The sequence below is a fragment of the Aythya fuligula genome, chromosome 1 (genome assembly GCF_009819795.1).
Source record: "Aythya fuligula isolate bAytFul2 chromosome 1, bAytFul2.pri, whole genome shotgun sequence".
NCBI classification, from domain to species: Eukaryota; Metazoa; Chordata; class Aves; order Anseriformes; family Anatidae; genus Aythya; species Aythya fuligula.
The window spans coordinates 60,042,441-60,058,253 of record NC_045559.1 but is presented as its reverse complement, the minus strand read 5'-3'; the positions used below and the strand labels follow the sequence as shown (position 1 = coordinate 60,058,253).

At 37.5% G+C, this 15,813-nt stretch overlaps 1 protein-coding gene across 1 annotated transcript in view; it reads left to right on the top strand.

The window, feature by feature from the left end:
• Positions 1-10,300, top strand: part of TRIM24 (tripartite motif containing 24) — a 55,828-nt gene extending 45,528 nt beyond the window's left edge. The window contains exons 12-19 of the mRNA XM_032207492.1: positions 35-170; positions 1,069-1,141; positions 2,547-2,715; positions 3,292-3,605; positions 6,248-6,380; positions 7,793-7,867; positions 8,567-8,716; positions 9,793-10,300. Coding sequence (XP_032063383.1) covers positions 35-170; positions 1,069-1,141; positions 2,547-2,715; positions 3,292-3,605; positions 6,248-6,380; positions 7,793-7,867; positions 8,567-8,716; positions 9,793-10,002 — 1,260 coding nt within the window. The 3' untranslated portion in view covers positions 10,003-10,300. The remainder of the gene's footprint in view (positions 1-34; positions 171-1,068; positions 1,142-2,546; positions 2,716-3,291; positions 3,606-6,247; positions 6,381-7,792; positions 7,868-8,566; positions 8,717-9,792) is intronic.
• Positions 10,301-15,813: the final 5,513 nt, after the last annotated feature.

Sequence of the window (15,813 nt, the reverse complement as noted above, 5' to 3'; positions counted from 1 at the left end):
ACTAACTGCTTCCCCTCTCTTTTCTGCCTTTTAGATTGATTGCTCAGGAAACATCACACTGGATACCGTTGCAAGGAAGGATGGCACAGCAGAGCAGAGCCAGGCAAAACCCCCTTCAAACAGAACTGTGCAGTCACCAAATTCATCAGTACCATCACCAGGCCTCTCAGGTAATTGGATTGTGGTGCAATTTCCTACTTCAGTGGCGTAATGCAACAATCTAAAGTGGCAATGCTAACACTAGCAGAATTAATTATTTCTATCAACAGCAAGAAATACTAAAGTGAAGGCAAAGTTGTAGAAAGCCTAACAGGAGGTAAAGCTGAGACAATGTTTTAGTATTGTGAACAAAATTAAGTGGCCAGATCTTAAAAACATAGTAGATCTTAGCAAATTGCAAATGCAGGTGTATCCATAGGAAACTGTCACTCCTGGGTGTGAGAGCCTGAGTTCCCAATACATTCTCACTCAATGTTCATGCCCTCACATGGCATTCATGTGCTCAGACAGATCAGCTCAGACAGGACAATGCATTCAGACACCCACATGAACAGAGATAGCACAAACAGCCTGCTAATGTTTGTCAGGATCAATGCTGAGGGAAAATGTTTTTCACAATTCTTTGGCTATCTGGGGCTATCTGGTCCCCAGACCCTTGGTGGAGTGGGGGTGTCTCTCTCATATCTGCCTTGCTCTTCTCTTCCACCCTGTCCTCAGACTTCATCCTACTTGCATGCAAATATGGCTTAACATGTTTTAGCAGATCACATAACTAGTAGTTAAAAATAGATTTTAGTAAGTTAAGATTAAAGAAATTGCAGTGATCAGGTATAGGAATCAGCTAGGCAAAAGTACTGAATTATCAGCCTGTTTACATGCAGTAGGCCCCTTTTAAGTCCTCTCCTTTACTCTATTATTTTCCTCTTACCCTCTCATGATTATGTACTGAGATATGTGTTAAATAACAAGGCAGGAGAAATTTGACCAAAAACCTGCATACTTTTCCAAGTCACGTATCAGGCTTGGCATAGGTACATATTATGTTCTAATCTGATTCTTCTGTCCTAGGAGGCGTGAGCGTGACAAACATACACCCTCCAATTCGTTCACCCAGTGCCTCCAGCGTTGGGAGCAGAGAGAGGTAAGGAAGTAGTAGGAGAGAAGAAAAGTGCGACTTCCACCTCTGTAGAACATGCTTCAGTCTCTTCTGTCAATAATGAATATAGAAGTTAATCTGCCTAGCCTTCTCTGCTAAAAAGACCAGATCTGATAGTTATTAAAACAACCTTTGCTGTCTAAAAATATTAATACATTTGTAATTTACTAAAATACATCTAAAAACATATTAACTCTGTAAGTGATGGCTAGGTTGGCTTTATTAAAAGAATGCTCGTTATAAGGCATTTAAATTCAGAAAAATCAGCTAAAGGGAAAAAATTGCGTATTGAAGGTCCTTGTGGAACTACAAAAGTCTTCAGATTTAAGAAACTGATATTATAAAAACGGTTATTAAGAATTTTCTGGCACAGCACAGTTAGTTAAGTGAGGTCTAGATATCTACTGAGAGTCTACAAAAATGTTTGTATCCCTTAGTGATGGAATACTAATGAACAAATAGGTTTACACAGTGTTGTTTGAAGAGAGCAGATCCATTAATGTGTTCCAATAAATTAGGGCATACATCTGACATGAGATTAAATTTTCATGCAGAGAAAAAATCAAATGACATTGATTCTACTTGAACTGGAAAGACAGATGCTTTTTTAATATGATACTTTATGCTCTATTCCATTTACATAGTAAATATTTTGTAGGACTCACAACATACAAATATAAACTATTTAAATGTTTTTCACAGAAGTCCTTTACTTGCATTAAAAAACGTGTTTCTATCTGCTGTTGCTTGATTTATTTTTTTTTGACATAAAGTTATTGTTATATAGTAAAAAATCAATACGATGGCATTTTTGAGTTTGGTTATTCTGTTTCTATTATGAGTAGGCACATGAATGAAAATCGAATCTAGTTCTAAAAGTAGGGCTCTAGTTTTTCTAGAGCTATGAGGTTGTAGGAAATTCTTCCAAGCAAATGTAAATGTATGTAATTTATCTAGTTTATTTGCTTGTGTGGTTTACAATGGTCAGCTCACATCTGGGGAGCTCACATAGACTTTCCCCAAGATGTAACTGCTTCTATTCCAAAGTGGGGTGATGTTCAGTGGAAGTGCTTTTGTGCATATGACCTAAAAGAAACTGAGATTACTTGCAAATCTTCTACTAACGGGAAGTAAAACCATGAGTAAATCTGCACTTCTGAAACCAAGCTGTTATTGTGTTTCCATTTTTGTAATGCCTTTTCAAAGTATATTAAAAGGAACAAACTTGAATGTAGTATTCTATGGAAGTAATACTGCAGTGCTCAGGATTCAAAGAGACAAAATGAATCAGCATTCTGAAGTCTCAGAAAGAATCAGTGTACCAAAGATGTACAGTTCTGACATAAAATTTCCCTTTTTGCCTTTTTTTTTTTTTTTTTGTCACTTACAGTTCTGGCTCTTCCAGCCGGCCACTGGGAGCTGATTCTACACACAAAGTCCCCGTTGTTATGTTGGAGCCGATCAGAATTAAACAAGAGTCAAGTGCGCCAAATGAGAACTTTGATTTCCCAATTGTTATAGTGAAGCAAGAAACAGAGGAGGAATCCCGGCCCCGGAATGTAAGATTAATAAAGATCTCTTTTACCTTTGGGGAGGGTATTTTGTGTTTCTGGGGAATAAAATAATTTACAAATATTCTGTTGGGGACTTTTTTATTCGGGGGAAAACTGAAAAGCTGAAAGTATTGACGTAAAATGAAGAAGTGAAACTCAAAATCGAACTATTTCTTCTACCAATTGTGTTAACTGGTGTGATCAGACTGCTTTTATCTGCAGAAAAGCTGGGAAAGCAAGAAATAGCTTACAAATATCAAATTTTCATTTGGTGCTAAGAAGTGTTTCTACTAGTGAAGTAATATACATAAGTAGCGTTACTTTGATGCTTTTGGGCATCAAATATTAGTTTTATTTTTAGTTTTATTGCAGGAGCAATGTTTAAAATGCCAGAAATAGCTTCTCATAGCTAATTTATTGTGTTTAAATGCCTGTTGCTATGACACGATAATTCTTTCATGGATATTACAAGTTGTATGGTTGCCACCATACCATATAGATGTGTTATTCTGTTCAGTTTACTCATTAGGGGCATATAAAATCATATAAGTAGCATAATAAAGCTTCTTTTACTTCTCACAGACCACCTTTTCAAGAAGCATACTTACTTCATTGCTGTTAGATGGCAATCATAATTCCACTTCTGATGAAGCTGTCATAAGAACAGATGCACCAGACAGCACAGATGATCAACCAGGGATACTGCTGGAGAATACAACCACTGGGAAGTCAGGATGGATAGGCCCCTCACACACTGGGGAGGGCAGAAAAGAGGATGACCCCAATGAAGACTGGTGTGCAGTATGTCAAAATGGAGGGGAGCTCCTTTGTTGTGAGAAATGTCCCAAAGTATTCCATCTTTCTTGTCATGTCCCTTCGCTGATGAACTTCCCAAGGTAACTATGACCCCTTTAATTCCATCTAAACTAGCATTAAGAGACATAAGCTTTGTATTGTGAAACCTACTACAAGAAGTTTAAGCCTCAAAGGAGTCTTTGTCATCTTTGAAGTCTTGAAGTCTGCAGTTTTATTAATTGGTGAAAATTGGAATTTGCATTGAAACTTCAGTTTAACTTTACTGTGGCTGCAAAATCTGTAATAAAACTCTTCAATTATTTGGCAATTAAGGAAGATCACTTACATCTAGGGCATCTGTTATTATTAGCTAAGGTCTTAAAATTAGGCCACAGAATTACTAGTCTAAATTTTTTAAGGCCAACAGAAAAAGGTTTACATTTATTTAATAATTATGAAATACCTAAAGAAAAATCTAATTTAATACAGTATTAAATATATTTACTAATGCTAAATATGGCTATATGCCAAGCATGGGATGTAGTGCGTGATATCTAGAAACATCGCATTCTGTGTTGAAACAAGTAGTAGGCTTTCTTGAGAGGATTATGCAAAAGTCCTACTCAATTCTTTGGGTTTCAAAATTCAGTCTTAAATAGGCTGTTAAAAGCATTACCGGCGTTTGCTTCTGGAATGAGTCTCTTTGATAAGATAAACGGCATTTTGTGATGTTCCAACTTGGAAACACTATGCAATAAGCTTATTAGTATTAAAGGATAAAACATTTGTCATAACATGCTCATTGTTTAATGCTTTTATGTAAATATTAGGCTTTCTTATTAAATATCAGCATAGTTTTCTGGGATGAAACATTTGAATAAAAACTTAATTTTGTATAGTTATCATCTCTGTTTATGTGCTTCTCTGAACAAGCATATTTCTGCAAGAATATCTACTCTTTAAAAATGTTTCTACATTTTAATGTTTTTTTACCCTTTGAAACTTCAGAGTTATAGAGCTTTTTTAAAAAAAAAAATAAAATGATATTAAATTACAGCTTTGTACCGTAAGAAAAATCCAGCAAAGTTACAGTAAGCACTTCAACTAATATTTGTGCATGTCTGAAGGGAGGAAAAAAATCCTTGAGACAGCAGATAATTTCAAACTCACAAGACTTTGTTTATGTTAAAATGAAAACTTCAGAAATAAGTCTTCAAGAGTTCTCATTTTCCCTGGATCATTCTATGGAAACTGAGATGATGATGTCTGGAGAGCAAGGAAGCCAAAAACAACTTCTCTGAAAAGTGTTCGGTGTTGTAAAGGTGCATACAGATATAGGTTCCTGGACTTCAGAACCACATTTTAGCTTAAGTTTCCTCCTGGCTCCAGATTTTTCTTCTCATCTTCATGGCTTTTTTTGCAACTATAATGGTACATTTCACAAACTATGGTCTCTTAGGATTAGTTCCTTCAAACACAAAAAATTCCTTCATCATGTCAGCATCTCAGTTTACTCGTGATTGCCTTTTTTTTTCTTGCTTCAGGTGGATAGAACACTTTCCTATATAGATTCACAAGGTCTCTGCATTTGTTTCCCTTCGCACCAACCCATCACATTCTTCCTGATTCTTGGATATTTGAATGTGCCTTCTCTCTATCTTCCATGTATTTCCTGTATTATAAGATCTTTAGGTGATGACTTATATCTATTTTGTACATCTGTCACATCATTTCTTTGATGCTGATCCAGGTACAGAGGTGAAAATATCAAATAAATCTGCTAAGCTAAGACAGGAGAAGGCAAAAATCTCTTTGAAGGGAAATGCCATTATTCATTTCTGTATAGTAAAGCTAGCAGATGGTGGAAGATTATTCTAAATAAGTACTAGTAAGACTTTTTCTTTTTTAAAATATTGGAAGTCTTCTGCCTTACTATCAAAATGAACTGAAAGGTTCTGAAGAAGCTGTTTTCCATTTCCAAAGCTCTTATAGGATCTCTGAGTAAGTACTCTCAGTTAGGTCCCATAAATGGTTATTGCTGAGTTGTCTACTATATAAAGTACAATTCAGCCCTCTTGTGGTTATCTGTAAGAGTGCAAGTTCTCCACAAGTCTTTATTCTAGAGAACTATATTAAAAGCATAGACTCTTCATAGGGTTTCTGAAACATAGAGATGTTCACGAATTGTGAGAGAGTCAGTGAATGCAGTCACCTTCCAGAACTAGTTTTGTCTTGTTCATATGTTGTCAATTACATCTATTGGGTATTCTTAGACTGTAATTGATAAAATCAGAAATAGCTGAAAGCTTATTTAGGGATTGAAGAATATCCAGTTTTCCAAAAGAAATTTTGTCTAGGTTAATCTGGATACATGATAGATAAAGCTTGTAGAGAGAAAATACCGTTCTTGCTATATAACACTTAACACTTTTCCTTCTGTTTGGCCAACGTCATTTGTCTGTAAATGAATTCTTCAGTCTCTCAGTAGTTACAAAGTACAACTCTTAATAATGCTTTGGTTGAATTCTAGGAGGTCAAAGTTTTATGAACTTCAAAGTTTTGTGAACTTCTGTGAAACTTTTCAAAGGAGTGAAAAGTTTTAGCAATAATAAAAGTAGACACCATTAGTCTTACGACAAACCATTCCCCTGTTGTTGAAAGCCTTTTATCAAGAGTGTGCTACTTTTATCAAGAGTGAGGCTAATGTATCTGTCTGTCTTGTTTCTGTCTGTCTTGTCTTTAGTGGGGAGTGGATTTGTACGTTCTGTCGGGATTTGTCCAAGCCAGAAGTTGAATATGATTGTGATAAACCCACTCACAGCCCTGAAAAAAGAAAACTGGAAGATACTGTGGGTTTGGCGCCAATAGACCGCAGGGTAAGGATGAGTCTTGCTGCTTTTTTGTACTATGACATGCATGCATTTAAAACAAACAAACAAAAATCAAACAAGTGATGGTAAAAAGGATAAATAACTTCTTTAATAAGCTCTGAGGTTTTAGCAGCCTTCATGTAAACATGCTGAACAGCACATTCTGAAAGTCTGAGAAGTGCCTGTGGTCTGACGCTCTGAACTGGGGCTGCATTCTAGGAATTATTGAGCGCTGTTTGTAACAGTGACCTAATGCACAGTGACCTTGCCTTGAGCAATTTTTTCTTTGTGTTTTTTAGCATAGATTGACTTTATCAACTAATGATTTTTGTCTTTAAAGCACTTTATTATCATTCTTTTAAAAAAGCTATGTAGCATCTCTCCTAGTGAAGATGCACAGATTAACAAAAGTATCTGGGAATAATTTATATCAGTTTGAAACTCCGAATACTCTGGTGGAAAAGTGTTGAAGACAAACGAAAACCAAACAAGTTACCATAATTTGGTTTTGCCTTAAACCTCAGAATTAAACAAAAACAACTTGTGCCTTTGAGCAGAAAGTTGAACTGCTTGCCGGAATGTTTTGGATTCTTGATTTTTTTTTTCTTGTTTTTGATTTTTGTTGGTGTCTTTTTAATTTTTTCATATCTCTTTGTTGCTTTATTAAAAACTTATTTTAAAACAATTCTGAGGTCTATTGGAAACTTCAGCAGTGTTTTACTTGGTTCCTGTTGGCAACCTGTGTAAATATACTGAGATGAATATTGTATTTGGGAGCTTAGTCTACAGGTAGGGCCATTGTTTGCCTTTGCAGTCTGGAAGGAAAAAAATAGCTCTGTTCGTATTTTGCTTTAAATGTAAGTTACAAGTCTTGTAAATATTCCAGTGAAAGATCAGCAAGCATAAAGTCACAGAAAACTATTTTCTGAATCTCTTCCCAAGCTCAAGATCCAGTTTAATATACTTGGGTACACAAAGAATAGATTTTTCCTCACTGCTAACAAAAGGCACTCTAGGTTTTGCAGTTACAGAGCGGTTATGCCCAGATCAGGGGAAGAAAAAAAAAAAAAAAGTTGTGTCTCTGAATATTTATAAAAAGCTCAGAGCCACATGTGCTATTTTTATTCTGTGGAATGTTTGCTGGACTCAGCAAATACTGAATAACACTGTTAGTAACTACGTCAGGCTTCATAGCATGCATTTGAGAATTAATAATAATAGGATGTAAATATTGCGAGAATGAATGCTGCAGACCATTAATTATGACAGGCTTGCTTCCTAATACAGTTTCTGTGCTCACTTTTCTGCTTAGGGCCTGGGAGGAGTACTGAGCATTTGTTCGTTTTTTTCTGTAGTTCATTATTTTAGGACAAATTATGTAGTTTTTTTTACTTGGGTATCTATTTTTCTTGATACAGAAATGTGAAAGATTGCTGCTCTACCTCTACTGTCATGAAATGAGTCTTGCTTTTCAAGATCCAGTTCCTCCCACGGTATGTACTTCACTTCTTTCATTTCCATAATGGAAGTGGTTGTAATGGCATTGTTATGCTCATTATCAGAAGTCAAGTTTCCTGCACATTGAGTGCGTTGAACATTTTTAGTTCTACTAAAACTATCTGAAGGGCAGTTGAAAAACAAAACACTGGGTTGTAAGGGGAGTCACTAGTATGATTCCCCAAGAGCTAACCTTACTTCAAAAAGTACTTCAAAAATAGGCGTGAAAAGTAAATTATGATGCTGTCTACTGTTTTTACAATGCCAAGTGATATCACTAAAAGAGAAAAAAAAAAAAAAAAAAGAATTGTGATACATATTTCTTTTTAAAAAAAAAATAAATTACCTGATTTTTGAAGATTGGAGTACTGCATAGTACTAATATGAAAAGTTCTGGCTGACTGTGAGAAGGCACTTCTTTAATGTGAAGGTGACAGAGCACTGGAACAGATTGCCCAGAGAAGTTATGGAGTCTCCTCTGGAGGTATTCAAAACCCACCTGGATGCCATCCTGTGCAACGTGCTCTAGGTGATCCTGCTCAGCAAAGGGGTTGGACTAGATGATCTTCTGAGGTCCCTTCCAACCTTGGCCATTCTGTGAAACTAAATTTCTCACTATTAGCTGGAAATTTTAGTTTAAACTAAGAGATGTAATTTGTTCAATAAATAATTAAAATAAATAATTCTCTGTTTAGGTTCCTGATTACTACAAAATAATCAAAAAGCCAATGGACTTGTCAACCATCAAGAAAAGACTTCAAGTGACCAGTTCATTCTACACAAAGCCAGAAGATTTTGTGGCTGACTTCAGACTGATTTTCCAAAACTGTGCTGAATTTAATGAGGTTAGAAAAGTAGATCTCTCATCTGATTTTGTAAGCTTAGACATTTTCAGGAAGACTCCAGTGAGGGTAGAACTTATTTAAACATAGGTTGATGATAAGACCCTAGTGAAAACATAAATTGCATTTGAAACTGTTGGTGTTAGATGAGTACACAGTAAAGATCTTTTTGTAGAAGGAAGGAGGCTTAAAACAAACACGCTGAGTGGCAGAACAACAGATAAGGAGTAGGGTCATTGCTCATTATAGAGGTTAATGGTGAGGATTTGACTAAAAACTTGGTTTAATCTTGAGTGCATCAAATCTTAAATTCAGTGGAGTTTTCCTTCTGGAAGGTCTATACTCACCCTTATGACTTCTAGTTAAATGTTGATAGACTGTTGTTGTCCTTCACTGCATGTAAGGGAGTAATACATGTTGAAAAAGGGTTGCAAGTACTGAGTGAACCACAAAAAGGGACAGAATTAACAGTGGGAATAAGGTTTCTTAAGTGGCTTCAGTTGGGTTCTCATCCAGACATCTTCAGTAGCTGGGAATCACCTGCCATAGTGACTTCTACTTCAGGAAACTTGTCAGCCATGGTAGCTATGAATGACTTCAGGCCTAGTCTTCTGAAACTCAGTCATTATCCATTCTAGTAATACATTCACCATAATTTAAAGATAGGTCTGTAAGCTAGACAAACTAAAGCATTTCATGTGGTTATTCCAAAACACTTTAATACCCTTGAGGCATACCTGTATATTTCAGAGCATAAACCAACCTTTTTTGCAACAGGCAGGATAGAACAGGTGGTAGACTCTTTTTATGTAACTTCACAACCCATGGCTTTTGCAGTTAGCTTCTGTGATAATCCATCAGAGAAAAAGGTCAGTGGGGGTGTGGACCAAAAGGTCTGCCCTCTCCCTCTGTTTTGCAGGCTTGTGCTGTTGGGTACCATGTGTTCCCAAGATGCTATTCTTGGTGCTGTTCTTACTGCTGTTTGATTTTTGTAACTTATGAGAGCACTTAAATCACATTAAGTCCTTTAGGTATAAAGCTATTTCATGATGTATTGATGTTGTTAATTCACCCAACAGCCTGATTCAGAAGTGGCTGATGCTGGCATGAAACTTGAAGCATACTTTGAAGAACTTCTAACGAGCCTGTATCCTGAGAGAAAGTTCCCTGTACAGCCTAACTGCCAGAGTGAAAGAGAGAACACAGAACTTAGTGATGACTCAGATGATGACTTTGTACATCCCCGGAAAAAACGCCTCAAAGGAGAAGACCGTCAGTTGCTTAAATGAGACGCATGTGTGACTGTGGAACGTTTTTTAAAAACTAAGAATATTTATCAGTCAATTGTAAAAAGGGGAAAAGTCATGACTGCTTTGACCTGTAGGTTTGTGGATATTTACTAGACTTCCTACACCTTGTCTGAAACACAAATCTAATGGAGATCCAAGGCATGTGGAAAGCTTCTCTGAAGTTCCAAACTTTCATCATACTTATGGAACCGGAACAGAATTTATGATTTGTGTGGAGTGACAGCTGTTTAATTTCTCTTTGAGGAAGAAAATAAGTTTGTATAGAACTAAATTTTAAAACATTACATGGATTCAGCTGAATGGCTTTCTGAGTTTGAAGAAAATGTGATCTCACTGGACATTTAATTTTACCAAAGGCATGTGGCTGGCCATAACTTGATTTTTGTACTGTATTTAACACAAGCCATGAGAAGAGGTGGTGTAATATTGTTGTCCTACAATACTGACTGGTACAATGAAAATGTAGTTACTCCCAAAGACATTATTGGTCATTTTAAAATGTAAGGGAGAGTGTATTAAAAAAAATATATTAAAAAAAAAAAGGGGGGGGGGGAAGGAAAAAAGGAATTTGAGAGTTTTTAATAGAGGAAGCAAAGGATACAGTGCTTTTGTACCACTTTTCTCAGCACCAGCAAGAAATAATGGTATTTCTGTACTATGTTGTTTAACAAGTGTCTCATAAGTTTGATGTGTTCCTGTTTAATGGAGTCAAAGGCTAAGTCTGGAGGAAAAAATGTTTGCTTGCAACTACCAGTCAATCTTTGGGTATGTTTGGGGGAGGGAGGGAAATATTCTTTCGTCCACAAGGTCTTGTTGTTTTTCCAAATTCCTAAATACTGTTGTGAGCATACAGCCAACATTGTTGTTCTCTTGGAAGTACACAAGTTTGAAGAGGAAGATTTTTTTTTTTTTTTTTTAAAAAAGTCCTGTTCTTTGACCCTTCATATGTTCTTGTTAAAATTATCAGATGAGGACAAACTTTTGTTGTTGTTCTGTCTACTTTCCAGAGGTGCTGACCACCACATAGATAGTCGTTTCTGCCCTCAGCAATTTCAGATTTAGTGAAGTACTTGTCTGTGGCTGCTCCAGCTATTGATTTATATTCTTCATTTATGCCATCTTAAATGAAAACTGAGTTTTAGGGAGAACAAGCAGTTTCTTGGATTAACTGAGCTCTGATGGTGCCAATATGTTTCAGATGGTATTACGAAGATGTGTGTGTACACAAGCCTGCTTTTTACTTGCTGTGTAGCACAGATAATGGTGCTGTGGATAGATCACTGGCAAGCATAGACACAAGTGCTGCTTGTGTTTCCCTGACGTGTACATATGCACTCAGAAAGTGTGCTTCCAGAGGAAGCTGACAAGTGTTTCTCTGGACCTGAAGTTGAGAGCACATGTTTATTAGGCTTAACACAGTTAGCAGTGAAATTAGACACCTATACAGCTTCATACACAGCTTGTTCTTCAGTGGAAAATACTGGGGAGATGAGTGTTGATGTGCTCTTCCAGTCCACTTGCTTCTCTCTCTGCTTCTGATTTTTCACTTCAAAACAGAAAATTTTGAAATCATGCAACCAACACTTGAACAAATTAAAAATAGTAGTTTATTCAAAAAAACAAACAAACAAAACAAACAAACAACAAAACCCAAAAACCCAACCAACCCACAACCTCATGCTCTGTTTTGTTAAGAAGTGTGAATGCGGTATAAGACTTCCATAGTCTGGTTTTCATTCAGACTTTGCAGCAGTGTAGTTCAAAACAGAGACAACCAAAAAATAAAAATAATTAAAAAAAATAAAAATCCTCCTGAGCTGAAGGTGGAAAAGAAGCTAAGGAATGACCTTACATCAGTCTATTTCCCGTTTTCATCAAGCTTCAGGTGTGTTTTCATAAGAAAAATATTTAAAAACAAACAACAAAAACAGGCATGCTCTAACATAGTAGCTGAAATCATTCTTGGTTCCTTACTAGCTTGGAGGAAGAGGCTGCATAAGCAATGCAGGTGATAGTTGCTGAGAAGTCAGTCAGGCTCCTGGGCATCCAGCCCACTGGCTTACTCTTACATTAACTGGGGAGCTGTGGCAGCTGGCCATTCAGACCATCACTGTTAGATTTGAATGTCCAGATGAGCGTGTGATTTGTGTGCTTTGCTGGCATGCCATCTTAAGTGAGATGGGTCAGGCTAGCTCATTCCAGCCTGCCACAGCTGCTGTCAGGACACGAGTGCTTTGGTACAGAAAGCCCTTAGGTAGGTCTTCAAGGAACTTCTTGTGGTAAGCTGTGCTTGCCTCCTCCCTCCTAAGAACCTCATCTGTGTGCTACCATCAGGCATGGGGGTGAGTGGGCATGAAGACAAGAAAATTCTTTCAGTAAACTGTTTGAACATATCTCTGTTTAAATAACCCGCTGGAAAAGTCAGACTCAACTTTTGTCTTGTGATCTCGAATGCTACCCTAAGAACCTTCAGAAATTGCCCATGTAATGACGTTTGAGATGTTAAAATTAACCACTTCAATTCAGATGATGTATGCACAAGTATTTGAGGAATGCTATTTTGTTTTTTAAAGGTAAGTAATGCATTCTTTCAGGCTGATATTGTGAAGCCCCTATCTACTTCATGTATTTTTTTTTCTTCATTGCCTCAGTTCCCTGAAGCAATGATGACAGTGGTGGTTTTCCATTTTTTTGCAACATGACATTGGCACTACTATTAGCACTAGTGGTAAACAGTCTTCATCTTGCTTCACAGGATCAGTAGAAAGCATCTTTTTATTGAATCACAGGAAAGGGAATGTATGTGAGAAAGTTGCCCTTTGTCTATGCAAATCATAGCTTTTACACTGTTCCAGTTACCTTTTTCTTTATTTATAATGGAAAGGGTATGGAGAAGCAACCATCAAATGCAGCTCACAGGAAATGACAGGTTCCAAAGGTTTATTTTTTTTTCCTATCCACTCCACCATCAAATACTTGCTTTCATTTTACTTGCTAAAAAAGGGGGAAAATAAAAACAAAAAATTAATAGAATGCACATGAAAACAAACAAAAATGGGTACAGAAGAAAAGGACATCCACTTGGTTATGTGTTCTAATGGTCTTGCCTCTGATAGGCAATCCTCATGGCTATTTTGAAAGCAGACTGATGCTATCCTAATAACCTGAGGCAGATACAGAATAGAATCGTGGAATAGTTTGGAGTGGAAAGGAATTTAAATATAAACTAGTTCCAACCCCTTCTGATGGGTAGGGATACACTTTTTGCCTGAAGCCCCATCCAGCCTGGCCTTCAACACCTCCAGGGTTAAGGCATCCACAATTTCTCCGGACAACCTGTTCCAGTACCTCGCCACCCTCACAGTGAGCAATTGAACAACTGTTCTTTATATCTAATCTACCCTCTTCCAGATTAAAACCATTAACACTTGTCTTATTATTACACCTGCTGGTAGTAACATCACCCTGAACCCTTCTCTGGGCTAAATAACTCTCTCAGTCCCTTGATAGGAAAGGAAGGTGTTCCAGCCCTCTGATTGTTTTTGTGGCCCTCCTTTCATGTCCTCCTTACATGTATGTTGGGGTCCCCAGAACCTATCACAGTACCCCATGTGGAGTCTCATGAGAACAGAGAAGATGGGCAGAATCACCTCCCTAGACCTGCTGCCCATACTTCTTTCAATGCAGCCCAGAGTATGGTTGGCTTTCTGGGCTGCAAGCACACAGTCTGTTCATGTCAGGCTTTTCATCCCCCAGATCCCCCCAAGTCCTTTTCCATAGGGCTGCTCTCAATCCATTCATCCCCCAGGCTGTACTGATATTTGGGATTGCCCCGAGCCACGTGCAGGGCCTTGCCCTTGGCCTTGTTGAACTTCATGAGCTTCACACTGGCCCACCGCTCAGGTCCCTCTGGATGGCATCCCTTCGCTCTAGAGCATCAACTGCACCACTCGGCTTGGTGTCAAACTTGCCTCACTTGAGGGTGCACTGAATCCTACTGCCCATGTCACCAATGAAGACACTGAACAGTTCCAGTCCCAGTATGGGCCCTCGGTGGACACCTCTCCTCACTGGTCTCCATTCAGACAATGGACAGTATGATTTTTAAATGTCATTGTTCAGATTCCACAAAATGTTTCCTACATGTGTTTCATTCAGTTGTTTCACTTAATGTTATATACACATCTATTGTTTGGAGCATTAGGATTAAATATTGCCTTGTTCAAGAGCTTTTACATTGTGCATTTAAACTTTATAATGGGTTAGATGACTGCCCTTAGTACATTCAACAGTCGTGATTCAGCAATGTCTGAATGACACTACGTATACAAATACAATCTCTGAAATGACCTCTAAAGAAGAATAACCAAACTGAATATACGATCTAATGATGATGTCTTGTAGTACACAACTAGATCTACAGATTTTTATTTTTATGTCCTTTTGACTTGTGCATGTGAAGGCCAGCAACTGGAGCTTATTACTCTTACTTGTAGCAAGGAATAATGCCATTACATTTGCAGGGGAAGAGCCCCTCCCATTAAGGAATCATTACATTCCCATTTATCTCAGCCAACATTAATCTATCTGTATCTGAATCAGAGGTTTCCTTTTGCATTTAAAGCAGTTTTAAAGAAGTGTTTGCTTAATAATTTTTGTAAAGCCAACCAGTTGAGGGATTGTGGGTCCCTGGCATCTGTGCATGGGGTTGAATTTCACCCACATGGGAAAAATGAGTTGCTTTGTCTACTCAAATTTCTTCTTATTAAATTTCACTTAAAGCTTCTTAAGCTTTTATATTTTTTTTAGTCATTTACAAAATATCATGTAGATATTTTAAAATGGCATAAAAACATGAGTCCATATTTCTAAAAGACATGCATTTTAAGAGGCAAGCAATGATTAATATGTTTCTTTCCCAAAATCTCTAAGGTTAACTGTCCCACATACCCATGGGAAACCTTAGATGTGACCCAATGAAATTCAGCGCGCATGTCTGTATGCATATAATGCATGTATGTGTTTGTATATGTATACATATATTAAGTCTGGTCCTGAATCCCACATAAAGCAGTTTGGCCAAACATCTGTCTGACCCTAGGTTGCTAAAGAACGTGGATTACCTAGCCCATGGTCTTCTGGCTTATAGGGTAAGACTGCAGAGGGATATGCAGAGTGATGCAGACCTGCCTCTTGCATGGTATGAAAATTTCCATGCTGGTACAGCTGAATTGCCTGTAACCACAGAATTGCTCACCACCTCTAGTAATTAAATCAGTGCTACTTGGGCATAGGAGGCTATCAGAGTTCAAACTGACATTCCTTCTTAATCTTTGTGCTTAGTGTTTTGTCTGACTGCCTCTGAAGCTTTATAGGAAACACTAGTCACAAGGGTTTAGGTTAAAGGGCTGATGTAGCTGGGGCATTTGACTTGAATTTGATGTAGAAGTGGATTTAGTAGTTTCAGGTGTTACTTGTATCTGCTATTATCTCTGCATACAACAGAGGCAGAGCAGAATATGCACAGCAATTTCAAGTTGGGACAAAGAAGTGCTTACACTAATTTAGGTTAACATGCTGCCATGAGGGAGCTGGGGTTAGGACTGGCATTCTTATTTGTTCTTACATGAGAAATGAGCTGAGGCAACTGGGGTAACAGTGCTTTAAGTTGCTATGACAGCACCTTCCTCTGTTTATCTGTCAGTCCTTATTTTGCCTTACGAACCCTCAGAAGAGGTTGGGGTGCTTTCTGGCCAAATCAAAACCTACTAGTTTCTAAATAGCCTTTAG